The sequence below is a fragment of the Asterias amurensis genome, chromosome 3, assembly GCF_032118995.1.
Source record: "Asterias amurensis chromosome 3, ASM3211899v1".
NCBI lineage: Eukaryota > Metazoa > Echinodermata > Asteroidea > Forcipulatida > Asteriidae > Asterias > Asterias amurensis.
The window spans coordinates 28,348,592-28,375,245 of NC_092650.1; the positions used below are offsets into that span (position 1 = coordinate 28,348,592).

General features: G+C 39.2%; 1 protein-coding gene across 1 annotated transcript; it reads right to left on the reverse strand.

Moving 5' to 3' along the window:
• Positions 1-520: 520 nt before the first annotated feature.
• LOC139934670 (transcription initiation factor TFIID subunit 4B-like) lies at positions 521-18,533 on the reverse strand. The gene is made up of 11 exons (XM_071929015.1): positions 17,064-18,533; positions 15,173-15,664; positions 13,587-13,676; positions 12,498-12,797; positions 10,369-10,547; positions 9,615-9,784; positions 8,861-8,991; positions 7,727-7,852; positions 6,146-6,322; positions 5,590-5,646; positions 521-4,891 (listed from the first exon to the last, which is right to left on the reverse strand). The coding sequence occupies exons 1-11, from the start codon at positions 18,393-18,395 to the stop codon at positions 4,787-4,789; spliced, it is 3,159 nt and encodes a 1,052-aa protein (XP_071785116.1). The 5' UTR covers positions 18,396-18,533; the 3' UTR covers positions 521-4,786.
• Between the last annotated feature and the right edge of the window lie 8,121 nt (positions 18,534-26,654).

Here is a 26,654-nt window from a genome sequence, read left to right on the forward strand (position 1 = left end):
AAATTAGCAAAATACGCCGATAGTGTCGACCACGCCCATATTATTATACAGGTCTAAAACAACCATTGAGGGCGGTATTTAGTTATAACAGTTTCGCTCGTTCTCACCTCATTACTAAACATACATGATGGGCGAGTGCAGTGCGTTTCATGGTTTACCACGCTTAGAGTATGGGACATCAAGCACGACAGAATGAAACCTCTTCGGCTACGCCTACGGTAGTTGGCTGCAGCGACAACGTTGGAGAATAGGACTTTTCGGTGTTCCAGCCATAGCCACTAAACTATCAATCCAATTACAGCCCATGACTTCATTACCATCAATAGAATCCAGATCTACTCATATTATGCGACAACAAAGAAAAGCAATAGGTAGATACAAAAACACACCCCAACAAAACCGTGATTTAAATATGGAAAGGGGCAGCCGTCTTCCTTATCAAGAACAACTATTTCGAAAGAACAAAACTAAACCATGGAATAATTAAAAGTATTAAATGTTTTTATTATAACATGTTTGATATTATACAAGAATTCATCTTGCAGAAGACGGTTTTCTTCTCTTGATGTTTACTCTTTAATAAAATAATGGATATCCTAAATACACCAAATTGTCCACAAATACCTTAACTCCCCTTGGATGATTTAATAATTTTACTATTTTATTATTTTATACAAATATACAATTGAGATCAAATCAATGTGAATCTTTATCTGGGTTGAATCAATTAATTAAAGCGGGTATCTTCAACCCAAACCCGCCCAAAAACATGATTTACTTTTCAAAAACACAACAAAAACTATTTCAAATTTTATACAATTATTACACATAGATTTCCAAACAACATTACCAAAATGGCCCAACATAATGTTTTTTTAGTAAATATCAAACAAAGGCATTATGTGGAATTCCCAGATTGATAGAAAAAGGAAAACTGAGTGCTTGATTTTTCTTTTCAAATATCCCCACACCACTGAGGGAAACACGAGGCTCATGATTATACAAATGAACTAAATGAAATTATAACTCAACATAAAAAACACATACCCATCACTCCCATTCTAGTCTCATTTAACATGGCAAGGCATTGTTTCTGGTTTTTGGTTTCAAGTGTCATGGTTAACTTTTAGTCAGTATTTAACAAGAAACTGTCTCTGGACATAATTTTAGTCTGAAAAGATATGATTTACACACAGTAAATTATAATAAATTATAATAAGTTGTCATAAATTATAATAAATTGTACTACTTTTGTTTCAGACTGAAAGAAGACCCCATCCTTCTTTGGAAGAGCTTATTCATCAAAACAATCTACTTTTCAAGTCACAAAATTATACAAAGATGTCATCACAGCAGCTTTTTAATGAAACAAAGTACATATGAAAAAGTCGCTGGTTCTAATCCCACCCAAGTATGGCTAAGGAATTGTTCACAGGACTCTGGAAAGTATACAGTGCTCTACGTACATCAATGTACATCAGTGTACCATAAAAACCAAACAATATTCTTTATCCACGATGTATTAAATACATTTTTATTTGGTGTTTTGTTGCTAGGTAAATGAAGCGTACTTGTAATGGAAACTTATATTAATCACACATTATTCAGAGCTGGAATAATGTTCAATCATTTGCTGGAACTTACTGATCAGTTCCAATGCTGAAACTTATTATTGAGAAAGATGAACTTTTAACTTACAAATATACAAACTAAAAAAAAAACAGAGTATTTTCACTTCCCCAAAATTTTTTTATTTCACTTCTAAACCTCAAAATATTGTTTCAAACCGTTTTGATTTTTCGATATCTGGTTTGGGTCCCTACACTAAAACATGACTGAATGCAGACTTAATGCCATCAGCCACTTGTATGTGTTAATTTCTATTTACGTAAAACTATGAATGTTTGTGTATTTAGTTTGGATTTTCCCAAATTATCACTAAAACCTTTTTTTTAAATGATATAATGTAAAACCGACAAAGTTAAAAACTCACTTTCAATAAAAGCAATTTTGTGAAGAAGGTAGAAAAAAAAATTGTATAAAGAGATTAGTGTATTCACTTTCTCTGACTAGTACAAGTGCAAATGAAAAGCAAAGATTAATCAATCTGGAACGGTGAATAATTTGCAGTTGTTCTGATAAAATTAACCTTGTTTTGTTTGGGGGACGATAATGAATGATTGATTGATAGATTGATTGATTGATTGATTGATTGACTGATTGATTGATTGATTGATTGATGATTGATGATTGATGATTGATTAATTGATCGATCGATTGATTGACTGATTGATTGATTGATAGGTAGCGTGGAGTTTGTGTAAGTACTAAGAACGACCTAAACCTACGATGACTGATGGATGTTAAATATATATTGAGAAGTCAAATTATAAATAAATCCCATTCAAAGTAAATCTCTGAAGTCAATACTAAGTCCATCACCATACATCCAAGGAAGTAATAATACTGGTATTATCTTTGTCCATATGTCGGGTTTGATAGGGAATAACATTCACCAGGCTCACCTAAAATATCATCTTAAATGCTTGAACACAGAGAAACACTGGACCTTGCTGCTTTGCAAGCAAGGAACAAAGTGAAGCACTCAGGGTGTGGATTGGCATGACAATGTCACTATTGTCCAATGGATTTGAATCCAACCAAGGTAACCGCTGATTTCACAATGACTAGAATAAGTTTTGTTTTCTAGCTACTGAATCATAATTTCTTATTGTGCAATTTATATTCATAGAAGTTAAACAAATTTTTGTGGAGAAATTGGCTGTTGCCAGCTTGGTGTTTATATCCCCTTGTGTGGGTTTGCCGTATTCCCTTGATGGGAAGATCATCTAAACAAACAACAGCCAGGAATAAAGTAATGCACTGATCACTGCCAAACCAACATCTCCTTAAGCAAACTATAGAGGGCGCTCTATAGTGAGAATCACCCAAAACAAAGTGACGGTGACACTAGTATGATTAACTCAACATTGCTTAACTAGGTTCATTTATGCATAAGGTATCACCTTGTCACAATGGTTATAAATGAAGCAAGAAAACTTATAAAAAATTAAGAATATTAACAACTAATTGTCAAAAAAGGAAGTAGTAGTAAGTGAGAATTGTTTAATTCTCTCAGTCAAGTCTGTCTGAAGTGCATGGATTCTATGAAAATTGTGTCTTCTTTGAGAAATAATTTCCCCCCAAAAATCAGTCATAAAAAAAAAATTATGTTATGATTATTGACTGAAGAAAGTACAGGTATCTGAAATTTTTTTTCATTTAGAATATGCCATACTTTTGCTTCACATAGATCCTTGTCACAGACCCTCCCAAATATTTAATACAGGAATCATATATGGATAATTATAGAATGCTTTGCAGCATCATTTCCAACTTAATAATCATTTCCTGCATTTTAGTCCAAATGAGGTAAGCTTGTGTCATGACGAATGAGATTGGTGTCCAAGTTGTTTAGAAGAGTTTGGGGTAAACAAATTTCTGTGTCTATTTTTAGTTTATTGTCGAAAGAAAGTTTCAAATGACAAGGATCTAGGTGGTCAAATATTGAATGCATTTCGTTTGTGCACGTCACAGAATATAATCACTTGGTACCCCTGGCTTTCCACTTCACTCGGCTTTGTCTCATGAAATAATACAGTCCAGATTCCTACTCAGCATTAGATTCTGTGACAATACGCACTTACAACATATTGAGGTGTAAAATGAGTTATTTCTGAAGTGTTTGTGCTAAAGTGATAAATGTTCTTGAATGCAAAGATACAATGTGAATCATTGAAGTATCAACTCATTGTAACCACAAACTTTTAAATAAAGTGATATTAATCAAATAACATGTCAAAGTTTCATCACCATAGAGTTGCTCAAGTAACTCATAGTATTGCCTCAAAGGCTGCAAGTAGGAGAAACAATTGAAGATACATCACATCAACAAAAACAAATCAGAAATTGAATTATGCCGATTGAGATCACTGATTTGGAACTCAGTTCAACTTGTTCTACCTGATTCATATTACTTTGCTGAGTAAATAATTCCTGAATAAAAATTTACCTTCCATTCATTATTGATTTTTGTCAACTTTTCAAACTTAAGTCTTCTTCAAGAAAACTGCAATCGGGACCCCAGTGCGACAATCATGAAAAATTAGACGCCAGCAAACAGACTCCCCCAACTTAACTTCCTTTTAGGGGTCTAGTTGCTTTGAGATTAATGTGTATGGGTCATCTGTAAAAGTGCTACCTTCTAGCTCCACTGATTATAACATTGTTAACAGGTATGTTTAATTCAGCAAAGAATACAAAAGCGTTAAATTTGGCAATAATATAATTAGCATTGTTTACAAGTGCGTTTAATCAAGTGTGCAAAGAAGCTAAAGAAACCAGATGTTGCAAGAAGCTAAAGAAACCAGATGTTGCAAGAAGCTAAAGAAACCAGATGTTGCTAACTGCTCACCAAATCTTTCTCAAGAACTGAGGCTCGATTGTGATGAATATTTCACTAGCAAAAAAATAGTAAATGGCCTGACGTTTCGACCCTAGCACAGTCTCTCTTGAAGGCTAAAAAAAAAAAAAATATCTTGAAGACTGTTAAGATACGAATAGGGCTCAAAAAATGTCCCTGTTCATGTACCAACATGGTACCATCCCTTCAAGGTATTTGTATATTAGTTAAACAAATTTCAAGTGCACACTGTTTAAGATACATATTTTGATATGTAATAATAAAAATAATGGATACTAACACTGGGTTTGGGAAGAAAGAGTGCTACTTCAGAAACATCCTGAAGAAGAATTGTGACTTCTTCATTTCTTGTTCCTGTTCCATGAGGAAGATGAGATCTCGGAAGTTTACTCTCTTGATACGCCGCATCTGAAAAGTCAAGGTAAAGATAACAATATTACAGTTTGCCATCATTGAGCTCAGGAAAGTTCAGATTGACATTTACATGTGCCGCCATCTTTTCATAATGTACATAGCTAGGGTGATGTTTGGGCATATGTAATATACTACACCAGTGCAACAATTCCACAGTGCTTCGGAGAGTGCATGAGTTTCGAAGTAGAATATAACCTGGCGCATGCAACAGTCTACTAAGCATATTTATTGACCTTGTGCATGAATACTGGAGTATGTGATTGGTCAACAGCAAAAAAAACATCTGGCATTAGATGATGAATGGACCAATTAGATTTTAGCTCTTTTAAGAGCTAAAATCTAATTGGTCCATTCATCATCTAATGCCTAGCAGTTTCGAAGTAGAATATAACCTGGCGCATGCAACAGTCTACTAAGCATATTTATTGACCTTGTGCATGAATACTGGAGTATGTGATTGGTCAACAGCAAAAAAAACATCTGGCATTAGATGATGAATGGACCAATTAGATTTTAGCTCTTAATCATGAATATGTATGAGGTATAGTAAAGTGTTTGTTCTGTATCATCATTTCTTCGGGCACAATGATACATCTCCTATTACTTTTGACTGATAATTTAAGGTCAAACCAAATTTGATAAATCAAAATGAAGATGGGAAGATGGGGTCTATGAGTTTGAGAAAGACTAACCTGTGATCTTGCAGAAGGATTTCCTGATGAACTTCCAGTACTAAATGAAGAACCAGCCTACAATGGGAGTTAACGAACAAACAGTGACAACCTTCATTACTTTGTACATTGATTCCGATTTGAAATATTGAAACTTCTAGATTTATGTTCAAGCGCTCTACCAACTGAGCTATCTAGCCCTTTCTTTGCAGTCTCTTTATTTTGTCAGTATTATTGTTCAGGGGAGCCAGGCATACGCTATTCAATCTGTTGCTGTCACGAAACCAGGTGTTACACCCAAGTTTACGATACAACCTTGGAAGTGGCAGCAGAGAGATCGCCTTAAGAGGATGTATATTTTAAAAGTAGCATCCCCTTAAAGTGATCCCTGCTGCTGTTTATATGTATTTTGTACATTGTCCATTGTGCTTTTGATACATTTTAGAAGTTTTGTTTGCATTGAAACAGCCCCAACTGTCCCAATTCATTTAGAGAAAAAAACATGTATTGTTTGTTTAAAAGGTGCCTTCAGATAGCAAAACTTAGGCCATGCAACTTGAATCCTTGTTGAACCTACCCCTGACGATGACCCTGGTGTTGGTGAATCCAGTTTACGTTTCTTCCTAGGTCCTATGGCAGCTAAGGCTGTCATATTGGCCTCCTGCTGCCGGATCTGTTCTAGCTCCATTTGTTGCATTTCTTTAGCCTTCTGTTTTAATCTCAACTGTTCTGGGTCTTCTTGTTTTGATCGACTCTGCAAAATGGAGAAGATTTTAGTTTAATTCAATTTAATTGTCATGAATAGCACATTGATTTTGTTCAAGAAACTTAATTCAAATCTTACAAACTACAAACAAAATCTAATAATACAAACAAAATTTACAGTTAACATAATACAACATAATTTACTATCAAACATGTATGTAAAAGAAACATCATACAAAAAGGTGTTAGGGGAAACCAGCCAACAATAATAACAAATAGAATCGTTTCTTAAACAACAAAAGGTAAACAGACAAAATAGTTAATCTAAACCTGATACATTAAACTGTTTACTAGCAATATATGGGTAAGACTATGGGTAAGAAAAATACCAAGGGTAAACAAAATATGGAATGGATACTCACCTTGGTAAAATGCACCATGGGTTCAAAACCACCATGGGTGTAAAATGCACCATGGGTTCAAAACCACCATGGGTGTAAAATGCACCATGGGTTCAAAACCACCATGGGTGTAAAATGCACCATGGGTTCAAAACCACCATGGGTGTAAAATGCACCATGGGTTCAAAACCACCATGGGTGTAAAATGCACCATGGGTTCAAAACCACCATGGGTGTAAAATGCACCATGGGTTCAAAACCACCCTGGGTGTAAAATGCACCATGGGTTCAAAACCACCATGGGTGTAAAATGCACCATGGGTTCAAAACCACCATGGGTGTAAAATGCACCATGGGTTCAAAACCACCATGGGTGTAAAATGCACCATGGGTTCAAAACCACCATGGGTGTAAAATGCACCATGGGTTCAAAACCACCATGGGTGTATTCAATTAGCTTCCCTGTGTCGACCCGGCGGTGCTCACTCGGGTGAGCCCCTGACAAGAGCAAATCGAACAATCACTCACCCTCTCGTGGGTGACATGCACCTGGAGCCAGCCCCAAGTGACCCATCCACTCCACAAGTAGGGCTTTTGGGGCTGACCCGGTGAGCCCTTAGAATGACGTCAAAGCTATTCTAACGTACTGGGGGCAGACCGGGGTCGACCCAGGGAAGCTAATCGAAGGCACCCACGGAAAAACAGTTTCGCATTTACTAAAAAACAACAGTTATATTTGGTTATAAAGTTGCTTATTCTTTATAACCAATGCAATTATGACATCAATTAAAATGATAACAATGATGCTGCACAAAACTGGTTAAGGATTAAAATTACAAATCAACATTTTCATTTTGAGGCAACCATTTCAAAGGCTAGAGATAACCTATGCCTCCATACAATATAACAATACAGAACATGAAAAGGTTTATGTACGTATAGAGCTTACAGAGTTAACATCTTTATCTGGACTTTATGACAAGGAATCAAAATAAACCAAATCCAATGAAGCATTAAGGAAACCTCAATTGTTTTTCAAATCTAATATTTACCTTAGCTGCTCGTAACAAGAGTTCTCGTTCCTGCTCATCTCGACGTTTCCTTTCCAATGAATCAAGTTGCTCAAAGAACTTGAGTTGTGATCTTACATCACTTGTTACTTCATATCTAGAGTCATTCTGGCCAATTCAAAATCAAAATTTAAAATAGTTAATGGCCTGACATTTTGACCCTAGAAGAGTCTTTCTCCAAGGCTAAATGACAACACAACAAACATTAACAGGTACATGTATACTGATGTGACAACTGACAGAAGCATTCAAAGCTAATAAAGCTTACTGATGATTGCCACAATTTACCTAAAGCAATAACAGGTAGATCTATGTATAGTAATTCCTAAATTCATAGCCAACACCCCGACTGAATGCACACTATCTTATAAATAGTTATAAATTGGAGGGCCAATCATCCTTACTCGCAACTAAGAGCTGAATTGTGAAGGACGCGACTATGTGTTCGAGAAATACAAGGGCACCTTTTGGCTGCCAGCCACATCAACCCATTATGACCACGGAGCACAGCCAAGATTGAAAGTTTTGATTTTTCCCAAGGGAGGAAAACCAGATGGTCTGGAAAACCCTCGTAGCACAGCAGAGGACCAACGCACAACTTAACTTACATATGGCCCTCACCAGGAATCAAACCGGGGTCACCTTGGTGAGAGGCGAGCGCATTACACACAAGCCAACTGTGCCACCCCAACCGTGCCACCCCAACCGTGCCACCCTTGGTAAACCTACCCAAATTGTTTACAAAATAATTTGTTTTAAAAAGACCGTCATTCATTAGTTTAGATTCACAGGGTAAATTAAAAAAAAACATAGATCTCATTAAAGAGACTTTTAATTACATTCTGAGTTATACTATATAACAAAATAAGTTGTGAGGAACAAGGCAAAGTAAAAGAACGACACTGCTCTAGAATTGCAAGGGTTGTGGGTTCGATTCCCACCCGAGTAACATGCCTGTGATATTTTTTCACAGGACTCGGGAAAGTACTGAGTATACAGTGCTAACACACATCGGTGTATGGGTAACAACCAAAATTAATATTCTTTATCCCCGATGCAAATTTGACATCTATTATAAAATAATGAATAAATAGCGCAGATCCAACTTCTACTTACCCTATATATCTCCATTCTATGCATGGCAATAACTCCAAGTTTCTCAACTAAATCTTTAAGTCTATCTTGAGCAGCATGTGATATGAGTTCCATCATGTCTGAAGATGCTTCTTGTATGCCATGTTTAACACCTTAAGATATAATGTAAGATTCTATTTAAATGCAAAAATTTTAATTGTTCAATGATTTCTTTCAACACTTCACCCCTCCAGCTATGAAATGGTAAGGCCCTCCGGTAAACAACTCCTTATAAGGGAATGCTGTGCGTGTCACGTGTATTGCGTGATGTGGCACAACTGTCTTGGCCATTGCTCTCGATTAATAGGATTGAAGAAACTGTCTTATAAGCATAAGTGCAAGCTCGCATGTCTTGCCATGTTTCAACACTTTTTACTGGTCATTAACAATGGTTTATACACACCCACGTGACACACTCTCCACCAATAGGAATAGCGAAACTGTCTGAGGTATTTATGAATAGATCTTAACCACTATCTGACACAGTTAAGATGTAGCCAGGGATGACAGTGAATGAACTAATTGTTAGATCAGCCTTGGGGTTAGAGGCAGTTCCAATCCTATGTGTTTGCAGCAGTTAGGATTCAAACTGCCTCTAGCCACTGGGCTTTCAGTCTAAATAACTGATAAGCTTACAAAAATAAACCATATTTGTAGCCAGAGTATTATCGAAAAAGAGTAGTTTTTATCGGACTGATTAAAACACTTCAAACATCATTATCAGTAAAGCACTCACAGATTTCATTGACTTTAGATTGAAGAGGACCAGTGAAAAGAAACTTCTCTTCTTTAATAGACCTGAGCTGGGTACCAATGAAGTCAGCATTGGTTGCTAGGATACGAGCACTCTCTTCTGATAAATTGACTCCAGCCATAGAGGTTACATCATTAATGTCATCATCTTCCCTGAAACAGAGTGGAAATAATCATTTTATGCTTACTACTTCATTGTGCAATGATTTACCTTCAATGTTGACGTGTAAGAAAACAACAGTTGATCTTAAGTAATAAAATATTTCCACACAGTATTTTAACATCTCTTAATAAGTTCTAATGTCTTTTGATTTAAAAAACAATTAGATAAGAATGATAGTAAATATTTATGAGTGGAAGCTTCATAAAAATACAATGCTGCCTACTTTCATTACAAACAATATTCAGGAATAATCTGAAACTAGAAACCATATATCAGGAGGTATGTCGAACAACCGTGGCATTTCCACCTTTTAGTAACTACTGGGGTTAAAACATTTCCTTGTATGTAGGGAAAACAAAAACACTAGGTTGACATAAAACGTTTGAAATCACACCAAAAAAGTCTTAAATTTCTTATCCCTGAATATTCCTACTTGGAAAATGGGAGAAAATTTCAATTAGTAGCTTTTACCTATCGTATGGTTATTGAGTACATGTAAGATATAATGTGCAACAAGATTTTCTCTGGTCTTTTCTTACAAGGAAAACCCAAGCTTTTCGTTTCTGAAACTTACTTGAAACCTGAAGCAGCATGATCTTTAACTTTGTCTTTTTTACTGGAACTTGAAGAGGAAGAACTGCTACTCTTACTGGCTGAAGACTTACTGGAGTGACTCTTACTAGATTGGCTCGATCTTGAAGAACTAGAATGTGTCGTAGGAGAAGATTTACTTGCTGTACTCGCTATTACAGCCTGTTGAGAAAATCAAGAAATAAAAGAATATCTCAAGAATAGTTAATAGCAGTGAAACCAAACAAAGGTTTCAAACCAACTCTACAACCTGGGGTTTAACCAAACTAAGGTTTCAAACCAACTAAACAGCCTGGAGTTTAACCAAACCAAGGTTTCAACCCAACTAAACAGCCTGGGGTTTAACCAAACCAAGGTTTCAAACCAACTCTACAGCCCAGGTTTCACCAACTCTACATCCCAGGGTTTAACCAAACCAAGGTTTCAACCCAACTAAACAGCCTTGGGTTCAACCAAACCAAGGTTTCAAACCAACTCTACAGCCCAGATTTCACCAACTCTACATCCCAGGGTTTAACCAAACCAAGGTTTCAACCCAACTAAACAGCCTGGGGTTTAACCAAACCAAGGTTTCAAACCAACTCTACAGCCCAGGTTTCACCAACTCTACATCCCAGGGTTTAACTAAACCAAGGTTTCCAACCAACTCTACAACCTGTAGTTTAACCAAACCAAGGTTTCAAACCAACTCTACAGCCTGGGGTTTAACCAAACCAAGGTTTCAAACCAACTCTACAGCCCAGGTTTCACCAACTCTACATCCCAGGTTTAACTAAACCAAGGTTTCAAACCAACTCTACATCACAGGGTTTATCCAAACCAAGGTTTCAAACAAACTCTTTAGCCTGGGGTTTAACCAAACCAAGGTTTCAAACAAACTCTTCAGCCTGGGGTTTAACCAAACCAAGGTTTCAAACCAACTCTACAGCCTGGGGTTTAACTAAACCGAGGTTTCAAACAAACTCTATAAACTGGGGTTTAACCAAACCAAGGTTTCAAACCAACTAAACAGCCTGGGATTTAACCAAACCAAGGTTTCAAACCAACTCAACAGCCTTGGGTTTAACCAAACCAAGGTTTCAAACCAACTCAACAGCCTTGGGTTTAACCAAACCAAGGTTTCAAACCAACTCAACAGCCTTGGGTTTAACTAAACCAAGGTTTCAAACAAACTCTACAGCCTGGGGTTTAACCAAACCAAGGTTTCAAACCAACTCTACAGCCTGGGGTTTAACTAAACCAAGGTTTCAAACCAAGGTTTCAAACAAACTCTATAGCCTGCGGTTTAACCAAACCAAGGTTTCAAACCAACTCTACAGCCTGGGGTTTAACTAAACCAAGGTTTCAAACCAACTCTACAGCCTGTGGTTTAACCAAACCAAGGTTTCAAACCAACTAAACAGCCTGGGGTTTAACCAAACCAAGGTTTCAAACAAACTCTTCAGCCTGGGGTTTAACCAAACCAAGGTTTTAAACCAACTGTACAGCCAGGGGTTTAACCAAACCAAGGTTTCAAACCAACTCTACAGCCTGGGGTTTAACCAAACCAAGGTTTCAAACCAACTCTACAGCCTGGGGTTTAACCAAACCCAGGTTTCAAACAAACTCTACAGCCTGTGGTTAAACCAAACCAAGGTTTCAAACCAACTCTACAGCCTGGGGTTTAACCAAACCAAGGTTTCAAACCAACTCTACAGCCTGGGGTTTAACCAAACCAAGGTTTCAAACCAACTGTACAGCCGGGGGTTTAACCAAACCAAGGTTTCAAACCAACTCTATAGCCTGGGGTTTAACCAAACCAAGGTTTCAAACAAACTCTACAGCCTGGGGTTTAACCAAACCAAGGTTTCAAACAAACTCTACAGCCTGGGGTTTAACCAAACCAAGGTTTCAAACAAACTCTATAGCCTGGGGTTTAACCAAACCAAGGTTTCAAACCAACTCTACAGCCTGGGGTTTAACTAAACCAAGGTTTCAAACAAACTCTACAGCCTGGGGTTTAACCAAACCAAGGTTTCAAACAAACTCTATAGCCTGGGGTTTAACCAAACCAAGGTTTCAAACCTAGGGTTGGACCAAACCAATGTTCTATAGGAACGGTGAATGACATACCTTGGATTTTTGACTTTGAGGTTGCAACGACGCTAACTTAGACTTCTGTTTAGCTGCATGGTGTTGCTGTGATAGTTGCTGCAGCTGCTCTGCAGTCAAGTTTAACGTTGTGGTCTTACCACCAGGACCAGTGGCAAGTGTTGAGACCAATGTTGGTTGTGATGCTGCAATCCCAGACAATGTATTACTATGGGTAAATGAGTCTCCGGTCTGTGCTGCTGTGATGGTTGGTGCACTCAGACCCTGAATCTGTAAAGAGCCTCCTTTCTGAAGAGTCTGACGAAGGAGAGGTAGACTTTTCTGTGGAATGAAATCATTCAAATTGAGCGTTGTGTTGAGCAACTATCATTGTCAGAGGGCACTTTCTTCGTCTGATTCTGATCTACATAGAATGTTGAACATTTTACTTCACACATAGATCTTTCTCATTAGTATGGTGGACTATGTGTCACGTTTCATACTTTATTTAACACTCAAAGATTGAATATAGGAGTCCAATATCGTTCAATGTCGTACTCTTGTTGTATACTATTATATTCAACATTGATATTCATTGACTTACACATTACTTGCCTAGGTAAGCTTGCACTCACTTGTTGTATGGCTTTTAACACACTTTAACAAACCAGGCGTAAACAGCTCTAGCTATATCTTCATTAGCCGATTAATACCTAGTGTTAACAAAAAACTTAAATAAATTGTTTAAAACTTTGTACTATGTACAAACAGCACACAGGCCAAGTTATGTTAGAAGTGACCATGGCGGTCAGTTGAAAATCGAGTTCAGGCCTTAGTCAGTTGAAAAGCGAGTTCAGGCCTAATGACTTACTTTTAGAAACGGCAATTTCATAAGGAAATTGTACATTTCTAAAGAAAAATTTCAATTAGCACCAAGGCAATGACCAGACGCACTGGAGGCAATTGCTTTTGTGAAGTACCATGCCTATGTGTTGTCACACTTTGTCATCACTTACAATCAGTAGGCCAAGTTACATGCTGGTAATTCCAGAAATCATAGAGGAGCTCTTCAAGTTAGACATTTAGAAAGAATTTGCAAAGGTTCGTGACAAGAACAAAACAAGTTATTACCTTTAAGAAGGGTATAAGGTAAGGCTGAGGAGATGACTTTAATTCCTTTTGAAGTTTTAAGGTAAACTCTTCTGGCTCTGTCTTGCCATCCTGGGAAGAAATCAGAAAATATTCCAGATTTTAATTTGATAAAACTTTAATGCAAAAAATATTTAATTGCCTGACATTTTTTGGCACCATTCTTTCTTTCCAAGTTTCTGCTACATGTAGTGCCGAAACATCAGACCATTTATTTTTTGCTAGATTTAATTTCAATGACAATCTTCACTACAGTGGCACCTTTATCAATTTCTGCACCTATCATAGGTTTTTGTTAAATTCAGGTACTTATTTATCTGAAGTCTGATCTTTGTTGACTGCTTTTATTTTGAGCTAGGGTTGAACAAACAAAGTTTTATAAACTACATTAATAAATACCTTGGACGGTTTCAAGTCTCTGATTGGTCAAAACCCGGTCACGTGTGAGAGTGTTAACGGTGGTATAAAGACCGGCTTTGGAAAATAGCGAATAAGTGGCCACTAAATCAGCATACATTGTGTAAACCTTGCGCGTTGCACTGTTATCGCACGCTTATTTATATCCCTGTTAGATTCATTGCAACTTTGCGCACTTACGTGTACGCGCGCTAAGAAATGAATCAATTTTGAGTGCGCGTGTGTAACATGTGCGCGCGTATAAACTGACGCCGAGCTCATGCGCGCGTTTTAATGCACAAGGAACATCTATCGTCCAATCATTTGCCTCCTTTGACCCCAGTGAAGGCGCTGAACAGATAATTATTTAAAAGAGTCACTGGTCTCAAAGATCGGTAATGTGATTAACGCACGAAAGAGATGGGAACCATCAAAAGCTAAAATATGGCCCCTGAACATGTCTGGAAGTACCGCCGAGAGAAAAGTCACAAAATTTGGAAAATTTTAGCCGTTTAATTTGCTAAAAAAGGTATTTATTAATGGGAATAACAGTGTTCGTACCCAGTCTTCACTGCGTGGTAATGACCTTGGTTGGTGGCTGGCGCTGTTAACGGACCTCGCCGAACAGCGCCAGCCACCAACCCGGTCATTACCACTCAGTGAAGACCGGCTACTCGCACTGTTATTCCCTAAGTAACAGCATCAGATATCCAGCAGAAAAAAAGATATGCATCAAAATAAAAGGTGTACATGTATGACTTGTACTGGTACAGCTTTTTAGGTATTCAAACTGACTATAACTCAAATTATTAGTGCACAAAATACAAACTGCAATTTACAATTAAACTTGTTGAAACTACATACTACTTGGAAAATGTTCCAACTTCTCACACACCAATGAAAGGTTTGACTCGTAAACTTCAGACCCAAGTCTGAGTCTGGTGTTTTATTTCTGTCCGACTGTCAACAAGAAACAGGACAAAGCAAGCTTCTCTTTTATATTGATTATTGAGGTCTGTTTTATCATTATTAGAGTATCATTATTAGAGTATTTATGTTTTGGGGGTTTTTTTTGTGGGGAGGTTGTCATTTTTGAAGAGCTGTAGTTGACTATTGACCACTACCAAAGAATATAGGGCAAGTACAACAATACTCCAAAGCAGTTAACTTACAATCAAATTCTGTACCAACTCCTTCACATTCTTGACTGTTTCTGCCGGCTGGTTCCCATTCGAGGCCAGTTTTATTAACGTTGTCAAGAAATTCCGACATTTCTTGACATTTTCCATCGCTGACTGTGACATAGGTATTGGCTGAGGTTGGGCACCGACTATAAGCGCTGGTCCCCCTACTGGAGGGGTAGTTATTGTACGTTGTACACCAGCCATTGTTACAGACATGATACCACCTGATGATACAGCTACCATTGTTGGAGTATTTGACCGCACCCCTTGACCAGTCATACCTAATGAGGGAGATCCCCTAGTGGCTGATTTAGATATAAATGTAACGGGAGATCCTCCAACCATCATTTGAGTTCCTGTCTTGAGTTGACCCATTGATGTATTTGAGGTGTTGAGAACTTGACCAATGTTTTGTCTCATGTTGGGTTGGACGATAGATGTTGGTTGAGATCCAGGTCGTTGTAATGCAGGAGACCCAGGCTGTCAAAACAAGATGATTGAAAATAGGGTTCAAATACTAAGGCTATTATTAGGATGGTTGAACTTTTAAACTATGTACACACAAAGACAAACATTTTAAAAATGTGCGAAATAAATGTATGAGAGTACAAATTGGTTTTTACAAAGCTTTTCTATGGATACATGTCAAGCTCAAGTAACTGAGTTTTTAACTTTAAAGTCACCTGGAAGTGGTATTTTTTCAAAATAAAGCTTTTGTCACTAATATAATGTGTTTTGATGAGTGGAATGTGAATAAACAGTTAACTAAGGTTTTAAAAAATCAGTTCTTATGTTATTTACAAATTTAAGAGTAGACCCCGACCCAAGAGGGCGCTGTTCGTGACATCAATCGAGGCAGACTTTGCCTGTAATGTGTAGAGTAAACACAATTGCAAAGTACATGTACGGACCAAGTCGTGAGTTTGTACGTTTAAAAAAAACCCAGGTGTATTGCTGCTGAATGCAGAAAAACACTTTTTGAAATGTACCAACTCACGACTTGGACGTACATGTACTTTGCGTGTGCTTACTTTAGTATAGTAATTGCATTGCAGGCAAAGTCTGCCTCGATTGACCTCACAAAAGGGGTAGGCGGAGTCAGCCCCCCAAACAACCTTATATATTTTTTAAACATATAAATCGTGACAAACAATTACTAAAAAAATTGTTTATTGTTCGTAAGCATATACTCTTTGAAAGAAATGTTTGATAGAAAAAAATTTATATTTCCAGGTGACTTTAAGTTGAGAAAATGATGTGGGAAAAGGTACTAAACCTCTCTGCATTTTTTTTATATAAACTTTAACTGTTTAGTATAAACACTTAACAGTTACCAAAATATTAATAAGTTGAGTGTTTGTGCTCAAAACAAGTGAGAGTTTGTGATGGAGTTTGGTAACTTACTCAGTTATTGTATTGCGAGAAGATGCTCAGCTTTTGATCTTTCGTCAAGAAAAGTAAAATTCTTAAGGGGTGGTTCAACATTTGCACAAGACCACTACAAAGAATATTTTTTTCATGACATCCCATCCCACTGAACTGAAACTTCACAGAGGGAATGGAGTCAGTTTCCTCTGTGCCCATTTTGGTCATTGCCTTGGTGCCCTTGAAATGCTCCAGTAGAAATTTACAATTGCCTCATAGACATAAAACGAGGTGCCCTTCACCAAGGAGAAAATGTCTTGGTGCCCTTGCCCTTTCAAAAACGAAGCATACAGGACTGCTACAGCTATCATCATTAAGACATTATCAACCATTCCCCTAAATAAGTGTGCTTGCAAACATGTTGAAGATGTTGAACCACACCTGTAAGTTTGAATTCTGCAAATAAATAATCCTAAGTGATCCTATTATATCTCCGAATCTTAGTTACACCCACCTGTACTTGTCTATATGTTACACCACCTGGAACTGTCCCCGTAGGTAACTGCTGTATTTGACCACCTGATGCAATGGAACTATTTACTACAGCATGAATGTTGCCATCTTTATTGATCAGCATTACACCAGGAGGCAATGAGGTTCCCTGAGGTAATCGAAACTGTACCGTTCCTCCTGGGGCCCTTGGGGCAATTACTTGTGGGGATGCCAACCTCACTTGATGCATCTGAGGCGTAACATGAGTATGACCTGAAATAACCCCACTTTGCGTTCTAACCCCAGATATTGAAGTTGTTGCAAGGGTTACAACTGAGCTGCTGGAAGCATTTGGTTTATTAAGATTAGTAGAAGTTTGCACTTGTAGCGACGGTGCAGGCCGTAAGACTATCTGTGGCTGAGAAGTGGTTAAATTTACATTTGTAGAAGTTTGAAGTGGATGTGTCGTCGGTGAGGGAACAGTAGATGTACCAATAATATGCTTAGCACCACTTGTTAAATGTTCCCTTACTGTAAGATTAGAAGTGTTTTGTGTTGTTGATTGTCTGTTGATTTCCGTACTGGGTGATGAGCCAGTGCTTAAGACACTCCCTGTAACTGTAGTCATTGCCGTGCCAGTCTGGTTCAACACACCCTGTCCAACTACATTTTGGTCTCCTTGCTTTAATACACCACCAACTGTTTTAACAACTGTTCTTGCATTTGATAAGACAGTATTCTTTACAGTTTGGTTATGCATTGCACTTACACTAGCAGCAGTATCTGTGGCAAGAACAGTCCCACCCATACTAGTTGGTAATGTAATGATCCGTACACACGTAGTTGGTGTATTTAGCCCTACCGACGATATGGAGTTCGTCTTGCTGCTGCTGCTTGCCGCTATTGAGCTACTCATGTTTAAAACGGCCCCGTTACTTCCCTTGTTAACGATGATAGTTACTCCTGATTTCTGTTCATGGCCAGCTTTTGAATTTGTAGAAGCTGAAGTTGTAGCGTGAACCATTGCATCCGTAGAACTTCCACCAGCATTAGTAACGTTGGATGCACCCGCCGTGCTCACGACGTTGGGACCGGGGGTAGCCGTTGATGCCATTGGCCCATCTCGTACCGCGTTAATTTGTGTTGTATTCGGCTGCGTCGGTTTTACATCCCCCGACGAAACTGCAGGTTCGCTTACGTGATTTGAGCCAACAGAACTATTATCAATTGTGCCAGGTGTTGAAGCAGCATTTCCTGCAGCTAATTTCGACTCGAGCGATCCAATCAAGGCACTTACTGCAGTTTCGTCGACCACAGAGGAGAGAATATCTTCGATGGACGTTGTGCCCGCCATCTTTACCCCGCGATGGCATCAAAGATAATGAAATTGCGCATGCGTTCAAATAATATTATGGGATACGGCAAAAATAGGGGGCGCTGTTTAGTAGATCGTTGAATGGGCGAAACCATCGCATTACTTAATACTATTCAACACCAATAATTAATTTATTTGAAACAGTCCAGTTACCCCGAATCTAATAAAGCATATTTTTCTTACGACAAATAATTGAAATCACTGAAGTAAGACCAAGATTATAACTCGTTCTTCATTCTTCTACGGAGTGCTAGTTCCAAGTGGGCTACATTGTAGAGTCTCGATTTTCCCGGATTTTTTTTGCAGAGTTAAAACGGTCTGCAGGCTCTTAGTGGTTTAAAAAATATTTTGTCTTTACCTCGTTTTACTAAGGGGGGAGGGGGGATGTCAATGGGGGAAAAACATATCGTATTTTGATGAGTGGCTCTTATAGAACTATTTATTTGAATCCCGACTTTTTTTTCATCTTCGGCGGGGGCGGGGGGGGGGGGTGCAAAAGCAAAGGGTTGGCATGGATTTTTTTTTGCGTGGGGGGGGGGGGCGCCATTCTCTGGTTCTTGTCGCTGCAGGCCTTCATTAATTACGCAACATAAGTGAGTCTTACTTGCCTTATCGTTTTCAAGTGTCTGTCAAAAGTTATCATGGAATAACTATGATCGAGTCAGACAGACTTAAAGGCCCTAGTGATTTTTTCTTTTTTTTATCAAATCTTCCCTTTCAAACAAAATGATAACCACGCCAGGAGGATCAAATTGAATAAAACACACACATCATGAAGCATATAGTTATGTGTCTCAACAATCTTTGAATCTTTTATTAATGTCTTTCTGTGTCTTGAGTTGTTTTTCGTATCTTCACAAACTCAACTTGATCGGATCTGTTTTGTACTTTTGAGACATTACGACAATTATATAAAAACAACTTATTTCATTTTAGACAATAGCAGTAGGTATAAGAAGGAATAATTGTCAGTAAAATGGGTCCACCCTCCCACCCTCTGTAAAGGACCCCCGCCAACCATCCATCCATTTCAGACTTGAACCGAAATAATTATTGATTGTGTACGAGATGATTGAATGCAAATAGGGTAAAAAAAGTTACCTATCACATCCGAACTGTGCTTATCCGAATTCAATCAGCACACATAAGATGATATTTGTTGTATAACAAACTCATGATAACAAAAACAACGCAACAATAAAAGATTGTCAATACATAAACAGAAACAACAAAATATGGAGCAATAATAAGCAGCTACTCTTCCTTATACCGGGAAAACCTAATTTTACTTACAAAATGAAGGAACAACGTAAATCATTATTACAATCCAATGATCTTACAAAGGTCTCTATCCTCTATCTAATTAGAAGGTGAAACTTAAAGGCAGTGGACACTATTGGTAATTACTCAAAATAATTATTAGCACAAAACGTTACTAACGAGTAATGGGGAGAGGTTGATAGTAAAAAACATTGTGAGAAACGGCTCACTCTGAAGTGAAGTAATTTCGAGAACGAAATAATTTTCATCGGATTTGATTTCGAGACCTCACATTTAGAATTATTTGAGGTCTCGAAATCAAGCATCCGAAAGCGCACAACATCGTGTGACGAGGGTGTTTTTTCTTTCATTTCTCTCGCAACTTCGATGACCAATTGAGCTCAAATTTTCACAGGTTTCTTATTTTATGCATACGTTGTACTTGAGATATACCAAGTGAGAAGACTGGTCTCTGACAGTTACCAATAGTGTCCACTGTCTTTAAAGGCGGTTGACACTGTTTTATTGGTAATCTCAAAGTATTGTTATAAATAATAATGGGGAGAGGTTGATAGTATAAACATTCTGAGAAACAGTACCCTCTGAAGTGACTAGTTTTCGAGAAGTTTTCTGCGAATTTGATTTCGAGACTTCAGATTTGTTGAGGTCTCGAAATCAAGCACCTGAAAGCTCACAACTTCTTGTGACCACGGTGCGACAAGAACGTTTTTTTTTCTTTCATTAATATCTCACAACTTCTTGTGACCACGGTGCGACAAGAACGTTTTTTTTTCTTTCATTAATATCTCGCAACTTTGACGACCGATTGAGCTCAAATTTTGACAGGTTTGTTATTTTATGCATATGTTGAGATACACCAAGTGAGAAGACTGGTCTACCAATAGTGTCCAGTGTATTTAATAATAAGGTTTATCTATTGTTCAGGGACCCAGCGAGGTTTTTATAATAATGCCAACGAAACGAACAAGACAGTTTACGGGTGGCACGCCTAATGTGCGTAGACCCATCAGCATCAACACACGACACTGCTCTTCCTGAGTACCCTGTCTACTTGTTACTTACTTTATAATAACTACAGACCAACCAACAAACAAACCAACAAACAAACCAACAAACAAACAAACCAACAAACAAACAAACAAACAAAAACAAACAAACAAACAAACAAACAGACAGACAGACAGACAGACAGACAGACAGACAGACAGACCGAACCGACCGATCCGACCGACCGACCGACCGACCGACCGACCGACCGACCGACCGACCGACCGACCGACCGACCGACCGACCGACAGACAGACAGACAGACAGACAGACAGACAGACAGACAGACAGACAGACAGACCGACCGACCGACCGACCGACCGACCGACCGACCGACCGACCGACCGACCGACCGACCGATCCGACGACCGACCGACCGACCGACCGACCGACCGACCGACCGACCGACGCAGACCGACCGACCGAACCGAACCCGACCGACCGACCGACCGACCGATCACCGACCGATCCCGACACCGAACCGACCGAATCGAGCCGACCGACCGAACCGACCGAACCGAGCCGACCGACCGAACCGACCGACGAACCGACCGATCCGACCGACCGACCGAGACCGACCGACCGAACCCGACCGACGACCGACCGACCGACCGGAACCGACCGACCGAACCGACCGACCGACCGACCGACCGACCGACCGACCGACCGAGACCGACCGACCGACCGACCGACAGACCGACAGACAGACAGACAGACAGACAGACAGACAGACAGACAGACAGACAGACAGACAGACAGACAGACAGACAGACAGACAGACAGACAGACAGACAGACAGACAGACAGACAGACAGACAGACAGACAGACAGACAGACAGACAGACAGACAGACAGACAGACAGACAGACAGACAGACAGACAGACAGACAGACAGACAGACAGACAGACAGACAAACAAACAAACAAGCAAACAAACAATGTAGGGTGGCACGCCTGATGTGCGTAGACCCATCAGCATCAACACACGACACTGCTCTTCCTGGGTACCCTGTCTACTTGTTACTTACTTTATAAGAACAACAGACCAACAAACAAACAAACAAACAAATCAACACACAAACAAACAAACATTGTAGGGTGGCACGCCTGATGTGCGTAGACCCATCAGCATCAACACACGACACTGCTCTTCCTGGGTACCCTGTCTACTTGTTACTTACTTTATAAGAACAACAGACCAACAAACAAACAAACAAACAAATCAACACACAAACAAACAAACATTGTAGGGTGGCACGCCTGATGTGCGTAGACCCATCAGCATCAACACACGACACTGCTCTTCCTGATGGGTACCCTGTCTACTTGTTACTTACTTTATAAGAACAACAGACCAACAAACAAACAAACACATCAACACACAAACAAACAAACAATGTAGGGTGGCACGCCTAATGTGCGTAGACCTATCAGCATCAACACACGACACTGCTCTTCCTGGGTACCCTGTCTACTTGTTACTTACTTTATAAGAACAACATATCAACAAACAAACAAACAAACAAACAAATCAACACACAAACAAACAAACATTGTAGGGTGGCACGCCTGATGTGCGTAGACCCATCAGCATCAACACACGACACTGCTCTTCCTGGGTACCCTGTCTACTTGTTACTTACTTTATAAGAACAACAAACAAACAAACAAACAAACAAATCAACACACAAACAAACAAACAATGTAGGGTGGCACGCCTGATGTGCGTAGACCCATCAGCATCAACACACGACACTGCTCTTCCTGGGTACCCTGTCTACTTATTACTTACTTTATAATAACTACAGACCAACCAACAAACAAACAAACAAACAAATCAACACAAACGCACAAACAAACAAACAAACAAACAAACATTGTAGGGTGGCACAGCTAATGTGCGTAGACCCATCAGCATCAACACACGACACTGCTCTTCCTGGGTACCCTGTCTACTTGTTACTTACTTTATAATAACTACAGACCAACCAACAAACAAACAAACAAACAAATCAACACAAACAAACAAACAAACAAACATTGTAGGGTGGCACAGCTAATGTGCGTAGACCCATCAGCATCAACACACGACACTGCTCTTCCTGGGTACCCTGTCTACTTGTTACTTACTTTATAATAACTACAGACCAACCAACCAACAAACAAACAAACAAACAAACAAACATTGTAGGGTGGCACGCCTGATGTGCGTAGACCCATCAGCATCAACACACGACACTGCTCTTCCTGGGTACCCTGTCTACTTGTTACTTACTTTATAATAACTACAGACCAACCAACCAACAAACAAACAAACAAATCAACACAAACAAACAAACAAACAAACAAACATTGTAGGGTGGCACAGCTAATGTGCGTAGACCCATCAGCATCAACACACGACACTGCTCTTCCTGATGGGTACCCTGTCTACTTGTTACTTACTTTATAAAAACAACAGACCAACAAACAAACACATCAACACACAAACAAACAAACAATGTAGGGTGGCACGCCTAATGTGCGTAGACCCATCAGCATCAACACACGACACTGCTCTTCCTGGGTACCCTGTCTACTTGTTACTTACTTTATAATAACTACATACAAACAAACAAACAAACAAACAAACAAACAAACAAACAAACAAACAAACAAACAAACAAACAAACAAACAAACAAACAAACAAACAAACAAACAAACAAACAAACAAACAAACAAACAAACAAACAAACAAACAAACAAACAAACAAACGAACGAACGAACGAACGAACGAACGAACGAACGAACGAACGAACGAACGAACGAACGAACGAACGAACGAACGAACGAACGAACGAACGAACGAACGAACGAACGAACGAACGAACGAACGAACGAACGAACGAACGAACGAACGAACGAACGAACGAACGAACGAACGAACGAACGAACGAACGAACGAACGAACGAACGAACGAACGAACGAACGAACGAACGAACGAACGAACGAACGAACGAACGAACGAACGAACGAACGAACGAACGAACGAACGAACGAACGAACGAACGAACGAACGAACGAACGAACGAACGAACGAACGAACGAACGAACGAACGAACGAACGAACGAACGAACGAACGAACGAACGAACGAACGAACGAACGAACGAACGAACGAACGAACGAACGAACGAACGAACGAACGAACGAACGAACGAACGAACGAACGAACGAACGAACGAACGAACGAACGAACGAACGAACGAACGAACGAACGAACGAACGAACGAACGAACGAACGAACGAACGAACGAACGAACGAACGAACGAACGAACGAACGAACGAACGAACGAACGAACGAACGAACGAACGAACGAACGAACGAACGAACGAACGAACGAACGAACGAACGAACGAACGAACGAACGAACGAACGAACGAACGAACGAACGAACGAACGAACGAACGAACGAACGAACGAACGAACGAACGAACGAACGAACGAACGAACGAACGAACGAACGAACGAACGAACGAACGAACGAACGAACGAACGAACGAACGAACGAACGAACGAACGAACGAACGAACGAACGAACGAACGAACGAACGAACGAACGAACGAACGAACGAACGAACGAACGAACGAACGAACGAACGAACGAACGAACGAACAAACAAACAAACAAACAAACAAACAAACAAACAAACAAACAAACAAATCAACAAATCAACACAAACAAACAAACAAACAATGTAGGGTGGCACGCCTAATGTGCGTAGACCCATCAGCATCAACACACGACACTGCTCTTCCTGTTTACTATGTTTTAACAATAATACGAAAAAGGGACACTATAACCAACAATTGACCTTTTAGTTCTTTGGTCTTCATGTGTATAGCTAAACTAAAAATTAATCATCAAGACAAGTTTAATGGGAAGAGGGTGGGAGTAAGACATTAATGCCTTTAAGTTCCAGTGCATCTTAGTTTAAATAATATTCCCAAGAAAGGAGAACGTTCAGATGTTAAAAGCCAGTGCAGGGTGGCACGCCTAATGTGCGTAGACCCATCAGCATCAACACAGGCATGATGCCGCTCTTCCTGGGTACCATGATCTTTTCAAGGTTTCACCTTTTCAATAAGGTTTCCCTCATTCCTTTTCTTTTCTCTTCTTTATTCTTTTCTCTTTTTTTTCTTTTCTTTTCTCCCCTCTTTTTTGTTCTTCTTTTCTTTTCTTTTCTTTCCCTTTTGTTCTTCTTTTCATTTCTTTTCTTTTCTCTTTTCTGTTCTTCTTTCTTTTTCTTTACTGTTCTTTTCCCTTTTTTCTTCTTTTTTTCTTTTCTCATCCCGTCTTTTTTCTTGTCTTTTTTCTTGTCTTTTTCTTTTTTCTTTTTTCCCCTTTTGTTTCTTTTCGTTTCTCCTTTTTCTGGCTTTTTCCTCCTTCCCTTCTATATTACCCTTTCCCGATTTGTGGAATTTTCTTTCGGGATATTTGTTTAAAAAAAGAATCAAATAGAGGGAATTGATCATTTTACTCCGCACCCTTTTCCTCTTGCCCTTTTGTTTGTTTTGCACGAATAAAACTACATGTATACAAGTCAAAGCAGGTATTAATAAATGTTGCAACTAAAGCTTATCAAATACAAAGAATTGAAGTGAACTGAACACCCGAATGAACATTTAATGAAATAAATAATGGTTGCACCCTCCCGCCCTCGTATTGGACCCCCTCCAACTCCATGCTCCAACCAATCATCCAAATATATTAAGTGATACAAAACAGCATTTGACAACGAAACACGCACGAACAATGAGGAAGCAAAACCACAGATAAAGTAAGACATCAGTAACCATGGACGTGTTTAGCAAACTACATGATAAACTCAATTAAGATTTGACATATTTACCAATTACAAATCCAGGCAGTTTATTGACATACAACCTAATTTGTAGCATCGTAGTTTCGGCCCATCCCTCCACTTCGTGGTTTCCAAAGAGGTGGCACTCCATCCAATCAGCCTATCTCCTGTTCTATTATGGGTCATTATGTGATGTAAAACTCTTCAGTGTAGAAAACACAACAGCCAAAACTCGTCCAAAAAAAGGAAAATCAACTGTTCATGAATACTGCAAGAAACTATGGTGTTGGTGATAAGCACAGTTTTATATCTTGGATTTGTGGATGAATTTGTAGTCAACGTTGCGTTGTTATGTCCTATAGTTTGTAAACACGCGTATAGTGCGCGTTACTAGAATCGATGACGTCGATGACGTCGACGTACTAGTGATGTCAAGCAAATGTTTGTGACGCAAACAATCACTACGCGCTGCTTTCCATCAATGACGCAAGAAAAACCCGCTTCAAACCGAATGCAAAATTCGGCGAACGGTCAAGGAGGTTAACAATACGTTACAAGTTTGCTATTAATTAGTGAATAACAGTGTTCGTACCCGGTCTTCACTGCGTGGTAATGACCGGGTTGGTGGCTGGCGCTGTTAACGGACCTCGCCTCCGGCTCGGTCCGTTAACAGCGCCAGCCACCAACCAAGGTCATTACCACGCAGTGAAGACCGGGTACGAACACTGTTATTCCCATTAACAAATACCTTTTTTAGCGAATTAAACGGCTAAAATTGTCCAAATTTTGTGACTTTTCTCTCGGCGGTACTTCCAGACATGTTCAGGGGCCATATTTGAGCTTTTGATGGTTCCCATCTCTTTCGTGCGTTAATCACATTACTGATCTTTGAGACCAGTGACTCTTTTAAATAATTATCTGTTCAGCGAAACTTACAGGGATATAAATAAGCGTGCGATACAGTGCAACGCGCAAGGTTTACACAATGTATGCTGATTTAGTGGCCACTTATTCGCTATTTTCCAAAGCCGGTCTTTATACCACCGTTAACACTCCCACACG